The sequence below is a fragment of the Mesoplodon mirus genome (assembly GCF_964341445.2).
Source record: "Mesoplodon mirus genome assembly, chromosome: 19".
Lineage (NCBI taxonomy): Eukaryota > Metazoa > Chordata > Mammalia > Artiodactyla > Ziphiidae > Mesoplodon > Mesoplodon mirus.
In genome coordinates, this window is record NC_138995.1 from 27,141,911 (window position 1) to 27,164,208 (window position 22,298).

The 22,298-nt window shown below is 44.4% G+C and overlaps 2 protein-coding genes across 3 annotated transcripts in view; both read right to left on the reverse strand.

The window, feature by feature from the left end:
- NDRG4 (NDRG family member 4) overlaps window positions 1-20,307 on the reverse strand; it is a 94,929-nt gene extending 74,622 nt beyond the window's left edge. Inside the window, exon 1 of the mRNA XM_082607406.1 lies at window positions 20,256-20,307. The gene's annotated coding sequence lies outside the window, so the exon portion shown is untranslated. The remainder of the gene's footprint in view (window positions 1-20,255) is intronic.
- On the reverse strand, window positions 10,504-20,611 carry GINS3 (GINS complex subunit 3). Of its 2 annotated transcripts, XM_082607418.1 has the most exons (3): window positions 20,256-20,611; window positions 12,739-12,972; window positions 10,504-12,369 (listed from the first exon to the last, which is right to left on the reverse strand). In XM_082607418.1, the coding sequence occupies exons 1-3, from the start codon at window positions 20,439-20,441 to the stop codon at window positions 12,139-12,141; spliced, it is 651 nt and encodes a 216-aa protein (XP_082463544.1). In that variant the 5' UTR covers window positions 20,442-20,611; the 3' UTR covers window positions 10,504-12,138. The 2 variants fall into 2 exon arrangements, with proteins under 2 accessions (XP_082463544.1, XP_082463545.1); XM_082607419.1 differs by lacking the exon at window positions 12,739-12,972.
- Window positions 20,612-22,298: the final 1,687 nt, after the last annotated feature.

Genomic DNA, 22,298 nt, shown 5'->3' on the forward strand with positions numbered 1-22,298 from the left:
ATGGGTGCTGCTCAGGGGCTCCACGTCCAAGCTGCCAGGAAGTCTCAGGAAGGACCACGATCATGGTTACTGTCAGGATTGGAAACAGGCTCAGTCACCGGGCAGGGGCGGGTGGTGATGTAAACGGGAGCGCAGACCTACTGCACATTCTTACGCCCTAAGCATGAGCAGCGATCATGAGGATCTTGGAGCAGCGTGGAAATTAAGTGACAAAAGCCCAGTGGGAAACTACACACGGCATGCCCAGGGTAAAGGCGGAGGGGCCACATTGTGAGCCAGGTGGGATTATATCATCTTGGCCAAACCTGTTTCTCCCTGGGGCTTTCTCATCACAGTTCCGAGGCCACAAGCCTGCACGTCGTCTGGACCTGCACTTCTCTCCCTCCCCCACATTCAGTCATCACCTCGTCCTCTGCTCCCTGCACTTCTTTCGTCCCCTCGCTGGTCCAGGCAGCTCCGTCTGTCCCTGCATGATCGCAGCAGCCTCCCAAGAGGTCTCCCTGTTCCCAAAGGCCATCCCTCCCGGACCTGTCTGTTCCTAGTCTGTTCCTGCACAGCAGCCAGAATGGTCTCCGAGCTTTTAAAAAGATAACTGGGCTCGGTTGCTTCTCTGTTTCCTTGTCACCTTTATAATAATACCTTTGCCCTGATCTCCAAGCACCTGTAGGATCTGGCCCTCACAAGCAGCTACAACCACTTCTCACTTCCTTCTCTTCCACTGTGTTCCAGCCGCCCTGGCCTTTCTGTGCTGTTTCCTGCCCAGGGCCTCTGCTCTCTCTGCCTCTGTGAGCCTGGCTACTCCTTACACCCCCAGCCCTCTCGCAGTTTCTCCATCACATTAGTCTGTGTACCTGCTTCCTGGGCCTATGCTTGTCTGAAATCGTCATGTCTACTTGATTCCCAATCTCCCCCACTAGCCAGCACTATTCTAGGGCTTACCGTGGGTGTGGCACGGCTCTAAGCACTTTACAGACCACCCATTCAGTGCTTTCAAGACCCTACGACACCAGTACAATCATGACACCCATTTTACAGATGAGAAAAGTGAGGCACAGAGGTACCCAACTTGCCCCCAAGCTGGGCAACTCTAAAGTGGCCAATGTGGGCTTCGAACCCAGGTGGCTTCAGCCCAGGGCCTGAGTCCTTCATTACTAAATGATCCTGCCTAAAACCACTAATGAGATAAAAATCGGCACCCTATTTACTTTTTGAAGATTGGAACTGGCTGGAGGAGCAGCCAATGAACTTCACTGGCCACACCTGTACCGGACATGCCACGCCCAAGCTTTTAATGCCTGTGGTGATTTGAGGACATGATTTGACCTGTATTTTCCTGGATAGAACAGGCCACAGATGAGAGAGTTCGCCAACTGCTTTTTGTGGACTTTCAAATTATTGACTCCATGAGCCCATTTCCCTTAGGTAATTCTCAGCAGGGTCTCACTGCATAAAGGGGGCCAGCCCTAACGCCTGTGGAATTGCAACTCTGGCAGCGGCCCTGGCTGCAAAAAAATAGCGGACTCAATGCCCATTTGGGTTCTATTTTCATTAAAACCCATTAACTTGCTCTCTCAGAGCAATTAAAGTGTCCAGGACTGAGGCTCTGCAGTGCTGTAGGAGGCAGCTTTTTAAAAGTGAGCATTCTGTTCTGTTCTGTTCTGATCGCAGGCAGAAAACTTTCTTTTCAAAAGGACCCCCGGGGGTTGACGTCTCAGGCTCATTCCCAGCCCCAAGGTGGGTTTTCTTAAAAGATAATTTGGTAACATCCTCTGCAGCTGGTCTTGAGTTAGCTGAGGTTGAAGATAACGTAATTTCCCTTCTACTTGGTGTTTTTTCCTTTGTTTGTTTGTTTGTTTGTTTTTGGCCTGATTTTTGTAACTCAAGACCAGTTTAAAGTCTTCCAATGAATGTTCATTCCTTCCACACCTTGTAAAACTCTAAGCACTGCCTCAGGGCACACGCAGGCCAAGTGTGAAGTTTCACTTGACAGAGCTGTAGAGATGCATTTCTGTCTCTACTTTTTTTTTTTTTTAACATGTTTATTGGAGTATAATTGCTTTACAATGGTGTGTTAGTTTCTGCATTATAACAAAGTGAATCAGCTATACATATACATATATCCCCATATCCCCTCCCTCTTGTGTCTCCCTCCTACCCTCCTTATCCCACCCCTCTAGGTGGACACAAAGCACCGAGCTGATCTCCCTGTGCTATGCAGCTGCTTCCCACTAGCTATCTATTTTACATTTGGTAGTGTATGTATATCCATGCCACTCTCTCACTTTCTGTCTCCACTTTTGCACCTTGAAATCAGCCAAACCCACGTGAGCCGGGCCCTGTTCTTCCTCCGTGCCCGGGTGGGTGTGACCTGCTGGCCGCAGTGTGCCCCCATCACAGGACTCTGCATTTTAACAGTGGGGCACGTTATGGAGCTGGGCAGCTTGCAACTCAACCATTCAGTACATGGAGCATCTACTGGGTACAGGCTTGGTTCTTTGTGCTCTGGGGGATGCAGTAGGTCTGGGGTGGGGCCTGAGAACCTGCATTTCTAACAAATTCACAAGTGATGCTTATGCTGTTGGTCTGGGGACCACACTTTGAGAATCACTGCTATAAGATTTTGCTTAAAAGTGACTCCCCTAGAGGCCCTCCCTTCCAGCCCCTCCACCAACCTTGGGATGGCGCTTTTGCCATAGGCTCTCAGGCAATTTGTATGGCTTCTTGCTTGTGATGGTCTGGCCCCTGCTTCCTTCCCCCACTTCACTATCTGTCACTCTCATCCTTGCCCTCCATGCTCCTGCCACCCAGGCCTGCTTTCCCTTCCTCAGAATAGGCCAAGCCACAGACCCCACTTCTTCCTGCCCCAGGACCTTGGCACTTGTTACCCTCACTGCCTGGAATGTTCTTCTCTGGGCTCTTCACCTGGCTGACTGCATATCCTAACTTAGAGAGGCCTTCTATGAACCCAGTTTAAAGAAGGTCCCCTGAGCTGTTCCCCTTCACACGCCCTTTAATTCATATCACAGATCTTGTGTTAATCAGATCTAAGCCCCCTTGAGAATGTAAACTCCACAAGGGCAGGGAGGAGTGACCATTCCACTCCCCACTGTAGACCCGGTGCCCAGCCCTGGCACAGGCTAGAGCATCACTGGAGAAGTGAAGGAATGGGATAAGTTTCTGCTCTCAGTGAAATCCACTTTGGAAGAGGCCAGAAAATCTGCCAGGCTTGCCCTGTGGGCTCTTCTTTCTGCAGACCTCTTTGCCATTAAGTCAACCATCAGCCACTCGGCACTTTGTTTTGAGCGAGGGGGTGGGGTGGGGATGGAGGGAGGCAGGGGAGGTTTGGGAACAGCCAAAGTTGCAGCTTAGACACATAATCAAATCCAGAGGGCTGCACTGTGTTCTGCCAATTGAGATACCAGATTAAGCAGGCCAAGGGCCCCTGGGGCAAGATGCCATGCAAAATAACTTTTCAAAAATAGCAACTTGTATCTCAGGAATGAGCATGAATTGTCAATGACATGAGCAGTGTTTTGAAACAGAAAGAGGAGTCCTATTTATATTGCAGATAACGGTTACGTGATATAGGCATAACTTGGGCCAATTTTCCCAAAGGAGATGTTTAAGAGTGATGGCGTGGTGATGCCTGGAGAAGCTGTGTTGGAAGGACCAAAGCTGAAGAGAAAGACACCTAGTGGTGTGGTGGGAAGAGGATGCCCAGGGCTCCTGGCCGGGCTCTGCTGCTTACTGGACAGTACAGTGGAGCAGCTAAGATCTCCCTTCAGGATCAGCTGGATCAGGGTTCCAGCCCTGGGCTCAGCACTTGTTGCTGTGTTACCTTGGGCAGTTGCTTAACCTCACTGAGCCCGTCTTTGTTTCTGGAAAATGAGGGGAAACAGTAATTTCTCTCTCAGGGTTGTAAAGAATAAACCAAAAAAAAAAAGAATAAATGAAATAACAAGATAATGTGTATAAAGTGGGTATCGCAGTGCCTGGCACAGAGTAAGCACTCAATAAATAATAGATATCATTAGCTACAACACTTAAAAAATTTTAATTGTGATAAAAAAAAACCTAAAACTTACCATCTTAACCACTTTTAATGTACAGTTCAACAGTGTTATATACAGTCACATTGTTGTGCAACAGATCTCTAGAACTTTCTCATCTTACAAAACTGAAACTCTTACGTTTAGGTTTTTAACCCATTTTGAGTTAATTTTTGTATATGGTGTTAGGTAAGGGTCCAACTTCATTCTTCTATAGTAATACTTTTATATTGAAAAATTCCTCTAACCTATTTGTGCCTATCTTCTCTTTTATTGAAAAAAAGGTAGGGACTTCCCTGGTGGTCCAGTGGCTAAGGCTCCACACTCGCAATGAAGGGGGCCAGGGTTTGATCCCTGGTCAGGGAACTAGATCCCACGTGCCACAACTAAGACCCGGTGCAGCCAAATAAATAAATAAATAAATATTTAAAGAAAAAGAAAGGTAGGTTAAGAACTTTTCTATTCATCAAAAGATACTACAAAGAAAATTAAAAGACAAGCCACAAACTGGGAGATTTTTTACAACACAGATAACTGATAAAGGATTAGTATCCAGAATACTCCTATAGGTCAGTAAGAAAAAGACAAATGTCCTCAGAGAAAAATGAGCAAGACACAAAAAGGAATTTCACAGAAGAGGAAGCATGAATGGCCAATGAACATATAATAAAATATTCAGCCTCATTAGTGCTCAGGAAAATGCAAATCTGCCTCACTATGAGGTATTATTTTATACCCATTAACTGGGCAAAAATTAAGAAATCTAATAATGAGGACTCATACCGAGCAGATGGAAGAGTAAATTGGTACATTTTGGCAGCACCTTGTGCAGTTGAGCACTCACAGACCCTACAAGCCAGCAATTTAACTTTTAGGTGAAACTTACCGGAGAGCAACTCTTTTTTTTTTCTTTCTTTTTTTTTTTTTGCGGTACGCGGGCCTCTCACTGCTGTGGCCTCTCCCGTTGCGGAGCACAGGCTCCGGACGCTCAGGCTCAGTGGCCATGGCTCACGGGCCCAGCCGCTCCGCGGCATGTGGGATCTTCCCGGACCCTGGGCACGAGCCCGTGTCCCCTGCATCGGCAGGCGGACTCTCAACCACTGCGCCACCAGGGAAGCCCCCCGGAGAGCAACTCTTAAATAAATGATTCAGATGTGAGGATGAATGTGCACAGTGACAATGTTTGTAATAGAAAAAAGGACTGGAAACGAACCAAATGTCCAGTAGTAAGAGGATGCTTATAGAAACCGTGGCATGTTCCCAGAATCGAGTAACATTCCGCAGTAAAAATGAACTGCAAAAACATGGTTGAAAGTTAAAACGTAAAATTGAGTGAAAGAAGCATGTGGGTGGCAGGGTATTATTTTGACAGAGTTCAAAACCAAATCAAAATAATTTTCATTAGATATATAAAACAAGGACTAATAAACATAAAACCCAGGACTGTGGTAACTCTGGGGGCGGGGGCAGCAGGCAACCATGCAAAAGGACCCAGAAGCATTGATTATTTTCTAGAACTGAAGTGAGTGGAAGTTCCTGGGTATTCTTGTTATTATAACACTTCATAATCTAAAGCTATGTGACTGGCATTCTTTTACATGTACTAAATGTAACATGATAAAGAGTTGTTTTACCAGCCTGGAAAACAGTTAATTCTTACGGGCCCCTTCAGCTCTAAGCTATTGGATAGCAGCTACCAATGAGGGAGATTTGATAAGAAACCCTCCATTCCTCTACCATCTGTTTATTTTGGGAAGAATTTGGAAGGGGCAGGCGTGGCACTGCCTTTGAGGCCTCGAAAACAAATTCTGGGCACAAAACCCAGAGTAGAGGCTGGAGGTTTGTGAGAAGAGACACAAAGAATGATCCTGTGAACAGGAGGGAGCGAGCTGGGTGAACTGTGGCTGACCCGGCTCCCAGGCCATCCTCAAACTGGGAAAACTCTTTGGCTTGCACCTTCCGACACTGTGGCCCAAATCTGACAGGGAATGAGTGGGCCATCAGGCAGACACCAACCGTCCATTACACTTCTAGAAGGGAACAGGTGTGGAATCACTGAACAAAGGGGTCCCACAGAGAAAATTACTAAGAAGTCACCCCTACACTATTTCTCTGTCTTTGGCTTCCCTGGGTTAAAGGCCATCTTGGGGGCCTGAAGACATAAGCTCTTTCCTGAGAGATTTATTTCACAGTGTGGGTCCCCAAGGGAACTTGCCACATGGTGTGGATGACATCGAAGGAGGTGGGTATGCTTGAGCCATAATTAAGCAAGGCAATCCGTCCACCTCCGTGTAGCTCAGCTAAACGCTATTCTCTCGACAGATGCATCTACAATAAGCCAAGACACTTTTTTTCCTATGGTTTCTTTGTTTTACTTGCAGCAGCAGAAAAGCCTTTTTAAATCACAATGGTCTATGGATATAACAGTCTTTTGAAATGGAGTGAGGTTTTTCAATCGTTATTGATTTCTTTTAAAAATGCCTTAAAAAGTAGAGAGCTTGATTATCGCTGCTGACTACACATGAACATGATGTATCGTGTTATATGGTGAGCTCTCCCTAAAAATCTTTAAAACGATCTAGAGATTCAGCCAGTAGAATCCTCTGAAATGTTGACCAAGGTTCTGAGCTGGCTCAAAACCTGAGAAAACACCTCCTGGACTGCTCAGTGACAGGAAGAGAAGCACTTTACTTAATTTTCATCTGGTCTCTTGGATGAAGAAATGCGTGAACATAAAATGCTAAATTAGAAAGTGACAGTGTCTTTTGCAAAGTTTTTTTTAAATGTTTTCCTCTTGAACTGAAGAGATAGCCAAGCGCCAAGGCCTCTTGTTCCCATTAAGATAAAGCCACTCTCCGGGAACGACCATTTGTCATCTCTCCCTCCAGTGACCCCGCCAATGGCAGCTTTTAACACTGGTCTCTGTCTTTCTTCAAGCATCAAAATGCCTCCTCACCACACCTGAATCTATTCACTGCCCCTGAATCTATACTTTTTAGCTCCTCATCTGCTTTCCTGCATCCAAAGAAACTGTCTTCAGGGAGGAATTTTAGTTGCCAAAAGGGAGCCACGCAAATCATGGGAGAATCCAAGAAACTTCTCTCTCAAGGGTGATACAGGAGCAGAGAATGTCATAAAGATACAAACCTCTGGGCTTTTTTCTTTCTTTTTAATTGGCCATAGGTGGGAGATGTTTGCAAGGATTAGCTGGTTCTCTGTGCTCCCTCTAGGGATTCTGAAACAGTAGCAGTTCCCAGGCGCTGACATTTGTTAATAATGTTAGGGTAGAAAGCCGTGCTCATTTTAAACTCATTTAGATACAGAGAAAATTAGCTAGTATGTGCCAGAAGTGAAAGGGGAGAATATCAAGTTACTGCCGTCAGAGGGAGAAAGGAGAAGTTTTAAGTAAAATGAAAGAGGCCTTTTCCCATCAGATACAAGTACTGGGGGAAAAAGTGAAAATTTCAGGTGAAAAGCAAATAAATACTCTGTCCCTTCTTAACTAGCTCACCAGCAGCTTGCTCCTGTGCCAGCCCTACTAGGCCCCTAGTTGGCCCCAGTTATGCAGCCCAAGGCAACGACGCCTTTCCAATAAGCCTACCTTCTGAAATGAATATAGGGAAGAATCTAATGCTGTTTTGCTTCCCCAAATTGCTCTAAAAAATTATTGCTCCCTAAATGCAATGTAGAACTTTGGATTGGATTCTGGAACAGTAAAAGGACATTAGTGGAAAATCTGGTGAAATCTGACTAAAGCCTGTGGCTTAGTTAGTAATACTTGATAAACGTACCATGATTACATAAGACATTAGGAAAAGCTGGGTGAAGGCTACAGGGGAACTCTGTACTATCTTTACAACTATTCTATAAATCTGAAATTATTTCCAAATCAAAAAGTTTAACGAAATGATGCCCCTTGAGTGGACTTCACTCTGATCTCTGACAGATAGGAGGCCTCTGGCTTCTGGGCGTGGCCTCCTCGCTTTAGACCAGGGGTCCCCAACCCCTGGGCAGAGCGGTACTGGTCCTGTTAGGAACCGGGCCGCACAGCAGGAGGTGAGCGGCGGGCAAGCGAGCGAAGCTTCATCTGTATTTACAGCTGCTCCCCATCGCTCGCATTACCACCTGCAACCCTACCCCCACCCCGTCCGTGGAAAAATGGTCTTCCACGAAACCGGTCCCTGGTGCCAAAAAGGTTGGGGACCGCTGCTTTAGACCACAATGCAGGCAACAGGAGAGCACACCCTGGGAAGCAGAATGCTTGTCTCTTGTCCTAGAGGAAGGCTGCTTGGAAAGCAAGCCGCGTCTGACTGTGTCTGATTGTACCGTGTCTCCTTTGATTAGCGAGGCAGAAAGGCAGAAGCCTGGAAAAATCAACAAAACGATCTCAAACAAAAGCACACTGGGCCTGTCACGTGTGTTAATCATTTGCTCTCGGAAGAGGGTAACTTTGTATTTTCTCAGACTTGCCCCTTGATTCACTATACATTTTATTCACTATTCATTAATGATGGGAGATTTATTGTTCATTCAAAATGCCACTATCAAGAGTTAGCAAGAGAATTCCAAAGTTTAGGCACTTTTCTTTAGGTTCAGGGCGTTTAGTTGTCTTTTAACAATTGTTTCTATGTGTAATCAATATTAAGATTTTCATTTTACCTATATTAGATAAGGACTGTTGAAATTAAGGTTCTTGGAGTAATTCTTATAGTTTAAGCATCTATCCTATATTTTGTGCCACAAGTTACTTCAAGTATAGATTTTTCTCTTGAACACAAAGATACCTACTTTCAGAAATGTACATACAGCCTCTGCAGTTATTTTCTTTTGCCAAGATCAGTGTAAAATATTATATTTTCACTTAAACACCATTGTCCCAGATGGCGTAAAGATGAAAAGCTCTCCTGGAATTTCTTGAAGGATGGTGGAACAGAAAGACTCAGAACAGGACTTGACTTCTGTATGAACTTGAGTGAGCTGCTCAATATTTCTGCATTCCAATTTCACTACCTCAGACACAGTAGTCCAGAAACTTCTCAGGTCCAGTGGTGCTCAGAGATTAACAAGAAGCTCTATAAAATGTTCAGAAATCTCTTAGGCAGAAGGTGAAATTTTTGCTTAAAATAAGGAACAAATTACTTCTGCTATGGAAGCGGTGAGAAAATTCAACACCAAATCACTGGGGTAAAGATGGACGTTTTAACAAATGGTGCTGGTATGGCAGAGTGGCCTTTTTCTGACAAGGGAGGGTTTTAAGCAGAGAAGTAATAAGATCTGACTTATTTTTGAACAAGACCACTGTGGCCGCTCTGGTGAGAAGAGTCTGAAGGCGGGGAAGGGTGAATGAATGCAGGGAAGGAGTTGGGAGGTGACCTCAACCATCCCGGACAGGAGTGGAGGTGGGGAAGAGGCAGGCAGGTTCTGCCAGTGACTTGAAGGTTGACCCAAAAGATATAAGAGAAAGACGGCCAAGGAGGACTCCTACGTTTCTGTCCTGAGCAGTAGGGAAGGATGTAGTTGTCAAAAACAGAGATGAGAAAGATGATAGGAGGAGACTGTGAGAGTAAGATTAGGGCCTCAGTTTCAGCCATGTGGGGTCAGATGTTGAAGTGGAACGTCAAGCAGGTGGTTGGCTGCAAGTCTGGAGTTGAAGGGAGGTCTGGCTGGAGATGGAATTTGGGAGTCATCAACGCATAGATGGTGGTATTTAAAACTTGACACTGGAGGGAGTCAGAATGGCTAGAAGAGATCTGAGGACTGACCACGGAGCCACCCAAAACGCAGAGGTCAGGAGAGCGGGAGGAAATGACCTGGGAAACCAAAGCCTTGGCCCTTCCTCTCGGCAGCCCAACTTGTACCGTAGGGAAAAAGCCTGAGGACAGTGAGGTATTTTGTATGTAATTAAGACCAGAGTTACCTGGGAACAGAGCCTTTAAGGGGAAAGAGCACACATTCCCCCGTCTTTTTAAGAGTGATATGGCAGCTGAGCCAATTTGTTGACTTATTTTGAAAAATTCACTTCTTTGAAGGGACCAAGAGACTGATTTGGGGGAACCTTGCTGGGGAGAGGGTTAGTAACTGACAGCCTCAAAGGCAAATCTGTAATTAGAGATGGGCTTCGGAAGCTCCCTGTAATATAATTTGTTCAAAATTTAAAATGGAATAAATTCTACACGTGCGTACCCACATATTCTTGGTATGTGCCTCTGAGCCAAATTTTTTTTAATAAGAAAAAAAGAACGGCAGCAGCCTTAGGATTGACTTTAAAAACAAAGCTGTCTGTGAATCCAAAAATTAAAAAATATGCTTTTCTCACTGACTATGAATTATCTCTGGGCCCCTGGCTATATGTAAATGCTGTGACAGCAATGGAAGTCCCTCTTTTCAAGGACACAGCTCATCCCTATAGAGAATGTCCCCCATATTTATGAGTAATGTGCAAACAAAAGAGCAGTTGCTAAAACATGGATTTATTGGGGCCTTATTGTCAAATACTATCAAAGACAAAATTCTCTGATAGCTTTGCCTGATCATCTGTAGTACTTGAGTTACAGAAATAGTACTTGTACAGAATGTATTCATGTGCAAAGTGGATCATTTATTTAGCACCAAAATCAAATTATAAAAACATCAGCTCCATCTTAAAACAGGCATTTAAAAAATATTTCTGACATTCTAAGTTTGCATTAAGACATCTGTACAATCTGGAGACCCAAATCCCACTGTAATTTCCAGTGACAAAGGCAATTTTCACTAGTTGTGGGAAGTTGGGAGGGGAGCCATGGTGTGGTGATAACTGCCCTTCAGAAAGTCCAGTGGGTCCCAGGGATGCTGTTTCCTACTCTGCCTGAGGTTTCCTCCTTGATCTCCAGGGAAAGAGTTTTGTGGTTGCTTAAACAGAGTCTCAGTAACTGGTCAGGAATCTGTTATATAATAATATTGCAAAACTTACTGAAGAGAAAAAAAACATGACCGAGGTCTCTTGCCCACTCACATCTGCCATGCTAAGCGTCTCAAACAGGGCTCTTCATAACCAGCAACCCTGAAGCCCTGATTTCAATGTAATAAGGGCTGGTTAACACCCTTTAACAACTACTTTGCGATTCCAAACAACTCCCTGACAGCTTTCCTAGGGAGAGCATGGAATAACTGTGCAGGGGCTCTATAGATCTAGAGGCAAAAACAAGCTCAGTTTAACCATTTCCCGCCTAGGCGTGAAGTCCAGTTCATGAAGCCCTCCTCACAGAAGAGGAAAGCAATGTCTTCTCTTTAGTAAAAGCCTTGCCACTCACTGGGCTTTCCATTTTCCTTCCTTATTATTATTATTATTATTTTTTTGGTACGCGGGCCTCTCACTGTTGTGGCCTCTCCCGTTGCGGAGCACAGGCTCCGGACGCGCAGGCTCAGCAGCCATGGCTCATGGGCCTAGCCACTCCAGGGCATGTGGGATCTTCCTGGACCGGGGCACAAACCCCTGCATCAGCAGGCGGACTCTCAACCACTGCGCCACCAGGGAAGCCCTCCTTCCTTATTCTTGGCAACTGTTTTTTGAAACTGGGTAACTCCTCATAGGCAGGTGGCAGGAGATATTTACAAGTAGAGCCAGCATCCTGGGGGTACTGTCCCTTTGTGCAACCATGAGGAAGATGAGGCAATTAAGCTCAAGAGGACATTTTGTGAACAGGTTAGGAAGGCCCATTTGTACCCGTCCTTTGGAGCTAGTGAAACTGGATATCTAAGGCTGTCCAAACTCCCAGGCACGAGGAATCCCAGTTCCAACTCTATTGCGATATATGTATTCATGATCCTTATTTACGAAGGACTTTGGTTTCTCCTTGGCTGTGGGTTCCTGGGCTAAGTAGGTCTGGTCTGTGGGTCAGCAGGTGGGATAGTCCTGGAAGCCTTACAGGGCCAGGGACATCCTCCAGCATGTTGTTTCCCCACCAGATGGTAGCACTCCCGACAGTCCTGCAGGGAATAAGTCACAAGATGGGACATGATTCTGGCCCTATACAAGGTCAGCTAGGCTCCTATCAAGGACATACAGAGGGATAAGTCTACAGGGAGCAATTCTGTGTTCTTCTGGCCTTCAGTCTTCCATGTCAGTGAATTTTCTCTTCGTGTAGTTCTGAACCAGGTTGGAAGCTGTGATCTGAGACGCCTGCCCCTTCTCCCAACACTGAAAGTCATTCAGTCCTTTCTGCCCTGTTTGAAACAAGCCTCTCTCCATCTCATCTAGCCTGGCTACCAGCGCCGAAGTGTCTTCGTTGTAAGCGTTCTGGGAGGAGTCCATGATGCGGCGGAAACGTCCAACAAACGTCTGAAGAAGCGAGAGAGAGAAACCAGATACATTTTAATCCCTGAACGTTTAAATGGCACGAAAGGCAAAAATCTGGTTTAGGACTTAGAAGGAGGTCTGCGTCTCCTCTGCCACCTGTAATCAAGTATCTTATTTCCAGGACTTCCTGTTGGTCCCAACTCTTAGCAAGCAAATATGAAGAGCGACAGACAAGCCATATTTACAAGTATATATAATCAGCAAACACAGTCTAATTGTAGGCTGACCCGGAATAACAAGGAACTGATTGTATAAATCATACACTCCCCGGGTAAGAGTAACATCTGGTGGCTGCCGCGGCTGGCTCCTGAGACACGTGCAATGCCATAGGTTTTCACGTCAATAACTTGCCTGCAGGAGAGACTGGGAGATGTCTGTGTTCTCTGGACTGTCAAAATGCAGGAGTTGGGAGCCAAACCCGTAGAAATGTGGCCCCATTTTGTGGAGGTCCACCACGTTGGCATCTGCACTGAACACGGTCCTCCAACCCTCCTGGTAGATCTTGGGAAGTTCCACAGAAAGGATCCGGCGCTTGTTGTCAAAAAGTCCTTTTGCCAGCCACAAGGGGAGTTCAAGCTTTGAGCCCTGTATCGCACAGGATTGTAGGTTTTAAAAACAAGTAACATAGTAGGAAATGTGTGTGACAAAAAGGAAATGCACATGGCCTGAGGGAATATCAATACCGCCTGTTCTCTTTAGGGGAATAACTGTCAAATACAGAGGATGTAGCTGTGAATTGAAGAAATGAACTATGTGGGCTGAAGTTTTATGTCATGATGGAATGGAGAGAGAAAAAGGATTTATATACCAAAAACAAAGTCGAGAACAAAAATGTGGCACAAAGGGAAAGTTTTCTAACTAACATAAATAAAAACTGTCCAATTGCAGATACTTCAGAGGTATAGTAAACATTTCTACTTTCTTTGAAGATTCAACATCTATTCCACATATGCAATGACTGAGTACCTACTATGTGCCAAGCACCTCTCTAGGTGCTGGGGAATATAAAGAAAAATAGGGTCAGCCTGAACTCAGGCTACAGCCCCTCCCCAGCCCACTACACAGCTTTAAAGATGACAGAAAAGGTAAATGTCTCTATTTTTTAAAGCCTTAACAGAATTAGTAAATAGATGAGGTGGCCACGATGCAAGCAGTTTCTGCAGTCCAAGCTGCAGAAACATTAAAATGAACATAGACAAGAATAGCATATGCAAGGGCCTGTTTTTACCTCAAAGGTCTGCAAAAAAAGTAACATTTATACTCCTAAAAACAGGCAGTTAAAAATTTGCAGAAGCTACAAATTGAAGCAATTAGCTCTATATAAAACAGCTAGAAATTTAGCTAGCATTTTAATATCCCAATGAGAATCTGAAAAACGTTCTCCATTAAGATCATATGGACTCCACTTCTTAAAAAAAAAAACTTTATCCCTGTGCCTCATTTATTTTGTAATTAAGTTTGTACCTTTTAATCTCCCTCACCTATTTCACTCCTCCTGCCCCTCCCTCCCCTCTAACAACCATCTACTGGTTTGTTCTCTGTATCTGCGAGGCTGTTTCCATTTTGTTATGTTTGTTCACCTGTTTTGTTTTTTAGACTCCACATGTAAGTAAAATCATACAGTATTTGTCTTTCTCTGACTTTTTTTAGAGGTTTTCTTTTTATATATACAAGACACATTAATCCATTAAATTTGAGGACACAGTACAAAGAAAAAACTTCAACTAACTCATCTGGCAGTGTTGTTCATATCCCTGATGCCATTTTTTGTTGGTGTTGTTTTGTTTCCTAATAATAAACAGGAGACTTAGGGCTGTTGGGCTGATATATATTTGGGGGTCCCCCCTCCCCACCTCAGCCACACACCACCAGGGTGAACAGGAGGAGGAGAAGGGAGGGCAGGGCCCACAGCAGTTTCATAATCTTGAATGCAAGAAGTTAAGAGAAACATCCAAAAAAAAAAAAAGGCAAGCGTAACTGGGCTAAGGAGGCAACAAAGGCACAAACTCTCACAGAGGAGAAGTGCTGTTAAAGGTGGGGGTGGCTTTGAGGGGTGGGTGAGCAGAGCTTTTGGTAAACCTCACAGGACTGGAGAGAAAAATATTTGGCTCAACGCTGCCCAAGCAGCCAGGACATGAGGGGTCAAGATCCAAGAAAGAAGAGAGAAAAGGAAAGTCCAATATTTGGCACTAAATATCAATAGTAATTAGGCTCTGACTTTAAAATAAATAAAAAATCAAATGGAAATTCCAGAGCTGAAAAATGCAATAATTGACCTTAAGAACTCAGTAGATTAAGTCAAATTTAACAGGTTTACCAGATATAATATAGAGGAAGTGAGGATCATGAACTGGAAAAAAGATCAGTAGAAAATAACCAGACTAAAGCATGGAGAGAAAATACAGAAAAGAGCCTAAGAGGTATATGGAATATGGTTAAAAAAAAAAAAGTCTAACATACATGTAATTTGAATCCCAGAAGGGGGGGAGGGATAGATTGAGGCAAAAGAAACATCTGGAGATAATGGCCACGAATTTTCCAAAATTAAGAGGAATATAAAATCACAGATTCAAGGAACATGATGAATACCAAGAAGGATAAATATTAATAAGACCTCAACGAGGCACATCTTACTCAAATTGCTGAAAAACAAAGACAGAGACAAAAGCAGCTATTAGTGGAGGTGAGGAATATATTGCCTTTAAAGAAGAAACAATAAGAGTTAAAGCCGACTACAAAGTGCTGACAGAAAATAACTGCTTACTAAAATTCTATACCGAGTGAAAATATCCTTTAAAAGCAAAGGTGAAATAAAGGCATTTCCAGACAGAAAGTGTGCACTAAAAAGTTAACACAGCAGCCTGAGACTTCTCTCCTTAGAAAGGCCTGCTTGTAAGGATGACCTTGGTTGGTATCTGGGAATTTGGGTTTCAGGAGAGTTCCCACCATTCCTGGGACTGATAAGAGTGCCTCAATGCGCCTACACTGTTTTGTTTGTTTGTTTGTTTTTTTGCGGTACGCGGGCCTCTCACTGTTGTGGCCTCTCCCGCTGCGGAGCACAGCCTCCAGACGCGCAGGCTCAGCGGCCATGGCTCACGGGCCCAGCCTCTCCGTGGCATGTGGGATCTTCCCGGACCGGGGCACGAACCCACGTCCCCTGTATCGGCAGGCGGACTCTCAACCACTGCACCACCAGGGAATCCCGCGCCTACACTGTTTGTACAATGTGGCTTATGCTGAACCCCTGCTTTCCTTCTTGGAGTCTGGAATCTTGGTATGTGCTAGGTAGAGAGTGCCTATGTAAACTGCCCCCAGTAAAAACTTGGGTACTGAGTCTCTAATGAGCTTCCCTGGTAGACAATACTTCACACATGTTGTCACAGTTCATTATTGGAATTAAGTGTGTCCTGCATGACTCCACTGGGACAGGACTCCTGGAAACTTGTGTCTAGTTTCCTGCAAACTTCATCTCATGCACCCTTTCCCTTTGCTGATTTTGCTCTTATCCTTTTACTGTATTAAAATTTAAACACAAGCATGACTATCTGATGAGTCCTGTGGGTCCTCTTAGTGAATCATCGAACCCGACATTGGTTTTTAGGACACTTTGTACAGACAGAAATGGAGAATCTATCACTAGAAGACCCAGAGTAAAGAAATCAAGAAGGGAGAATGAAAATGACTCCAGCAAGAAATATGGAAATGTAGGAAGGAAAAAAAAAAAAAGGGTAATGGAAAGAGTAAATAAGTGTGTAAATATAAAAATAACAATAAATGACAATAATGTTTTATAGGATTTAAAACAAGTCAAATTACAATACAACAATAACGTAAAAGAAAGGAGGGAGAAAATGGAGTTAAAATGTTCTTAGGGCTTCCCTGGTGGCGCACTGGTTGAGAGTCCGCCTGCCGATGCAGGGGACACGGGTTCGTGCCCGGGTCTGGGAAGATCCCATATGCTGCAGAGCGGCTGGGCCCGTGAGCCATGGCCGCTGAGCCTGCACGTCTGGAGCCTGTGCTCCGCAACGGGAGAGGCCACAACAGTGAGAGGCCCGCGTACCACAAAAAAAAAAAAAAAAAAAAAAAAAAAAAAAGTTCTTAGATTCTAGCACTGACTGTGAAGTGACGAAAGTAGTAATTCATATAACATTCTTGGGAGTCAAAAATGATTGTGTAATATTTAAGGTAGCCACTAAAATAACAGAAGAATAAATAATAAAAAGGAAAATGGATAACAAAAATTTGATTAATACACAAGAAGTCAAAAAAGAAAAAGGAAACTAAAACAGATGGAACACAAAGAAAATAGTAGGAAGGTAAAAATAAACACAAATAAATCAATAATTAAATAAGTGTAAATACATTAAATATACCAATTAAAAAACTGTCAAACCAAACAAAAAAACCCCAACTATATGCCGCTTAGAAGTCATACCGTAAATATAAATATAAAGACATATAAAGGTTGAAAATAGAAGGATAGAAAAAAGCTATGCAAACAGTAATCAAAAGAAAGAAGCATTACTAGAGATAAAGAGGGACATGTGACAATAATAAAAAGGTCATTAAACCCACAAGAAGAATATAAATACTATCTAAATTAACAGAATTAAAAAGAGTAACTGGGCTTCCCTGGTGGCGTAGTGGTTGAGAGTCCACCTGCCGATGCAGGGGACACAGGTTCGTGTCCCGATCCGGGAAGATCCCACATGCCGCGGAGCAGCTGGGCCCGTGAGCCATGGCCGCTGAGCCTGCGTGTCCGGAGCCTGTGCTCCACAACAGGAGAGGCCACAACAGTGAGAGGCCCACGTAACGCAAAAAAAAAAAAAAAAAAAAAAAAAGAGTAACTGACAAACCTATAATCATTGTGGGAAACATTAACATCTCTTTAGATAAATGAGAAGTAGCAAACACAAAAAAACCTGTAAGACTATAGATAATCTCAACAAAACAAATAACAAACTTGACCTAATTTACAGATATAAATTATGTATTGCAGACCATTACTTCACAATATAGAGCTTTTCAAGCATATCGAGAAGGGTTAAATTGATCTTATGCTGGGGTTTAAAGCAAGCGTTAACTTTCAAAAAACTGAAATCATTCAGACTATGTTCTCTGCCACTGTGTAACTAAGCCAGAAATCAAAACCCAAAATGTACAGAGTAAAATCCCCAAATGTTTGGACCTAAGCACCAGTCTTATAAATAATCCATGAGTCAAAGAAGAATTCACAATGGAAATCAGAAAATCAAATTAAAACTTGTGAAATCTAGTTAAAGCTAGAGGAAATGCACAGCTAAAAATGTAAAAAGGAAAGTTGAAAAATCAATGACCTAGGTACCCATCTCAAAATGTGACTGGGTGGAAGAGAACAAAGAAAATCAAGTCTGAAGAAAGTAGAAGGAAAGAACCATTTAAGATAAGAATTTAACGACCTAAAAATAAAAGTACAAATGAGAAAGTTGACAGAGCCATTACTTAGTTCTTTGAAAAGACACAAGTGATAAACTCCTAGTAAGACTAATTAAGAAAGACATCATAATTTCTCCATATCAAGAATAAAAATCAGGGGACTTCCCTGGTGGCACAGTGGTTAAGAATCCGCCTGCAGGGCTTGCCTGGTGGCGCAGTGGTTGAGAGTCCGCCTGCCAATGCAGGGGATGCGGGTTCGTGCCCGGGTCTGGGAGGATCCCACATGCCACGGAGCGGCTAGGCCCGTGAGCCGTGGCTGCTGGGCCTGCGCATCCGGAGCCTGTGCTCCGCGGCGGGAGGGGCCACGGCAGTGGGAGGCCAGCGTACTGCAAAAAAAAAAAAAAAAAAAAAGAATCTGCCTGCCAATGCAGGGGACACGGGATCGAGTCCTGGTCCGGTAAGATCCCACATGCCGCAAAGCAACTAAGCCCGTGTGCCACAACTACTGAGCCTGCACACCACAACTACTGAAGCCCGCGGACCTAGAGCCTGTGGTCCTCAACAAGAGAAGCCACCGCGATAAGAAGCCCACGCACCGCAATGAAGAGTAGCCTCCACTCTCCACAACTAGAGAAAGCTGGCGCGCAGCAACAAAAACCCAGCACAGCCAAAATAAATAAATAAATTTATTTAAAAAAATAATAATAATAAAAATCAGGACACAGTTATAATTGTACAGATGTTTAAAAGATAGTAAAAGGATATTTGAACAACATTATAACACTATATTTGAAAATTTAGAGGAAATAGTCAAATTCCTAGGGGAAAAAAACAAGGTACCAAGAGTAAAACAAGAAAATCTGATAGTCCTGTGTCTATGAATGAAATTAAATGTCATTAAAAACCTTCCGACACAAATCTCCCATGCAGAAGTATCCAAATAATTTATGCAGACACTGTGCCCTCAAAGAAGTGGAGCATAACTCACCACTCCTTAAGTATGGCTGCACATAATGACTTCCTTCCAGAGAGAAAAAAGGTGGAAAAAAAGAGTAACTTTATAGAGAAGAATCCTGACAAACCCCACCTCGATCAAGTGATCAAGCTATCTATCAACATGATAAGTCATGCTGATGGCATGTACCCTTGATACGATGTGGTAAAAACGGGACTTTTACCTCTGTGGTCTTCCTCCTCAAAACACAGTCTAATCATAAGAAAACCATCACACAAATCCCAAATGAGGAACATTCTCAACAAAATACCAGCACTCCACAAAATTCATGGTCATTAAAAACAAGGAAAGTCTGATAAACTGTCAAAGCCAAGAGGAGCCTAAGGACACATGATTACTAAATGCAATTTGGTGTCCTGGATGGGATCCTGGAACAGAAAAAGGACATTAAGTAAAAACGAAGGAAATATGAATGAAATATGGACGATACATCTGTATATCAGTGTGTAAGAGAACTAAATCCTTAACTACTATAATGGAAAGTCAATAAATAATGTCTAAATTTTTAAAAAATCAATATAAATTTAAGAACATTATTTAGAAATACGGAGGTGAATTTTGAAGAAACTATGAAAAAAGTAGACAGACCCTGTGGAAATGGAAAGGGGCATGAGGGAAGCAAGGCAGAGCCTGCTACTTTTTTTTATAAATCTTTCGGTACCATTTGACTTTTTAAACTCTGCATATGCCTTACTTTGATAAAAAATTAACTCAAAACAGACCAAACAAAAGCACCCTTCTAAACAAAACTTAGGTTAAATAGGAAATCAAAAATAACCATTACAAGCCATGTTCCTGGGACAAACTCGAATTTGAAGTCCTGCAGTCCTAGGGTCGAATCCCAGATCACCACTTACAATGAGACCCTGGCCCAAACTTTCTGGGCTTCAATTTCCTTATACGTAACAACACCTAACTATAGGGTTGTTGAAGGACTAAAGGGGTAATAGATGGAAAAGTATACTCCCCCCACCCCATCCATGCCTGCACTAAAGCCCTCAGGAAATGGTTGCTGATACCGTCTTCATTATGCAGGAATGAATCTAGCAATTTGCGGTTCCCAGACATCATCTACTCTATACAACCCAAAACTGTTGTGTTCTAAAACAAAAGTGATCAGAACCCTGGTCCTCAAGTATTCCGTAGGCGCCAATCCTTAAGCATCAACACACGTAGGGGTGAAAAGACACTGCTGAATATGGATAGTTTCAAAAATGAAATCCGTGTTGCAGGGAACCTGACGACCCAGTATAAACTTAGTTTCCGTAGGGGTGTTGAAGGATAGGTCGGCGGGGAACCAGCGGACAAGACTCCTTAACGCACGGCCCTGCCTCCCCGTAAAACTACAGATCCCAGAGGGCAGCGCGCCCGGCGACGCGGCGCCCCAAGTCCGCAAGGCCTTTCGGGAGTTGTAGTCTTTCCGGGCCGGATCGCTTACCTGAGGGATCGCGTTGTCATTCTCGGTTCCTCCGCTCCGGTCTAGGAAGAAAGTGCCGAGGCGCGGCATAGGGATCTCTGTGCGCACCGGGAGCTTCTCGTGGGACATCAGGATATCGTCCAAGGAAAGAAAGTTCTCCTCAGGCCCCAGCGCACCCGACTCCACCCGGAAATAAGCCTCGGACATGGCGGCGGCTTGAGCTTCTCCGTTTCCACTCTTGTGATTCGGGAGCGTCAGGGATGTAAAAGAAAGAGGAGGCGGCTGAGGCTGTTCAGGATTGTGAGGGTTGAGGATGTCGCCGCGGCCACCAGGCTGGATTCAAATGCTTTTACCGCGCCCGGGGACGGGCCAGACAGGAGCGGTCGATCCAGGCGGGTCTGCCCAGGCAGAAGCAATCGATAAAGTCTGCGGATTTGGTTCAGCGCTACCCAGGGGAGGGGGAGCAGTAGGTGGATCCGCCTGAAGATTTTTTGCAGCTCTGTAGCCCAGTGTGAGAACTTTAAAAAGCAGCTGGAAATGCCTTTGAAACTGAAAGATGCATTTGCACTGGATTGTCTTTATGTAGTCCGTTAAACGTTTATATGAAATTTAAAACACTTTGCAACACGTTTGGGGGCTTAAAAAAAGATATCATTGCGCCCTCTCTCCCAGGCTTGATCCGTTCTGACCTGTTTACTACAGTTTGTCAATCTCTGTGAATATCTGTTAATCTTGGTACTTGAAAGAAACATTCAAAACAAAACAAAACTCTAGCACTAGCTCCAGATAGTTATTATGGACTATTTGTAGTATTTGGGAGGAGGTGTAGAGTGGCAGGAAGGGTGGGGCACGAGCACACGTGGCTTGCAAAGGCCCTGAGTCTACTTCAGGGCCCCCTGGTTCACCTTAACATCAAGTGGCCATCTCCTTTTGTGGCTTTTATTTTAAATCCTTAAAAGAGGAAATCTGATCGGCCCAGTTCATCTCTTTGAGGCAGGCACATTGGTCATAGGTGGCCAGCCACTCTGTAGATTGGGTACCTGTGTCAGTGCCACAGGGACAGGGAAGGGGTCATGTTACAGGTACCAGACTTGGGGGCTCAGGGGCATGGGTGGTGGCAGAGTGTTGAGAGAGGCACTACAGAACTTATTTCATAAAGAAGGACATTGGGCTTTCCTGGTGGCGCAGTGGTTGGGAGTCCGCCTGCCGATGAAGGGGACACAGGTTCGTGCCCCAGTCTGGGAAGATCCCACATGCCGCGGAGCGGCTGGGCCCGTGAGCCATGGCCGCTGAGCCTGCGCGTCCGGAGCCTGTGCTCCACAACGGGAGAGGCCACAGCAGTGAGAGGCCCGCGTACCGCAAAAAAATAAATAAATAAATAAGGACATTTTCTGGGGCGACTAGAGCTGTGAGCAGAGGGTTCCTAGGAAAGGAATGTGTGTTAACCATGTTTTTTATGTTGTGTATTTTATGATGCTTTGACATCTTGGGGCCTTGCAGCTCCGAGGGAACTGTTCCTCCCAGGGTGAGCTAATTCCTAGAGTAATAAACAACTTGCCTATGAACCTGCCTGCCATGTACAAAGCAACTGATCCAAAGCCCATATCCCAACCACTTCCTTTATCTAACTCCCACATACCAAGCCAATATTTCCCCTGCCCTAAATCACCCCAGGGCCAAGAACTGGACAACTAAGAGACCAACCTTATTCAAACTCTCCAATCCTAAGTTTGTTCAGACTTGCCTACTCTGCCTCACCCATTTCTTCCCACAGAAACCACAGTAAAGGTTCTGGGCCATATTCTCCCCTTGCTCCTTGTGCCTCCTGACTGACCCTGGTACTTCCCTGTGTGGCCCTGCATGGCATGATATGCCCCCTTCCCTTGGGAACTGTGAGCAATAAAACTTCTTTCAGTGGCACTGACCACTCTGTGTCATCACTCAGTGGCCAATATAAGTTAAATCCTGGGCATCGTCAAAACCAGAAGCAGTGGGGGAGTGGGCCACATTATGGAAAGCCTTGGGTGCTATCCTAGGGAGTTAGACTATTCCATAGGAAATGGG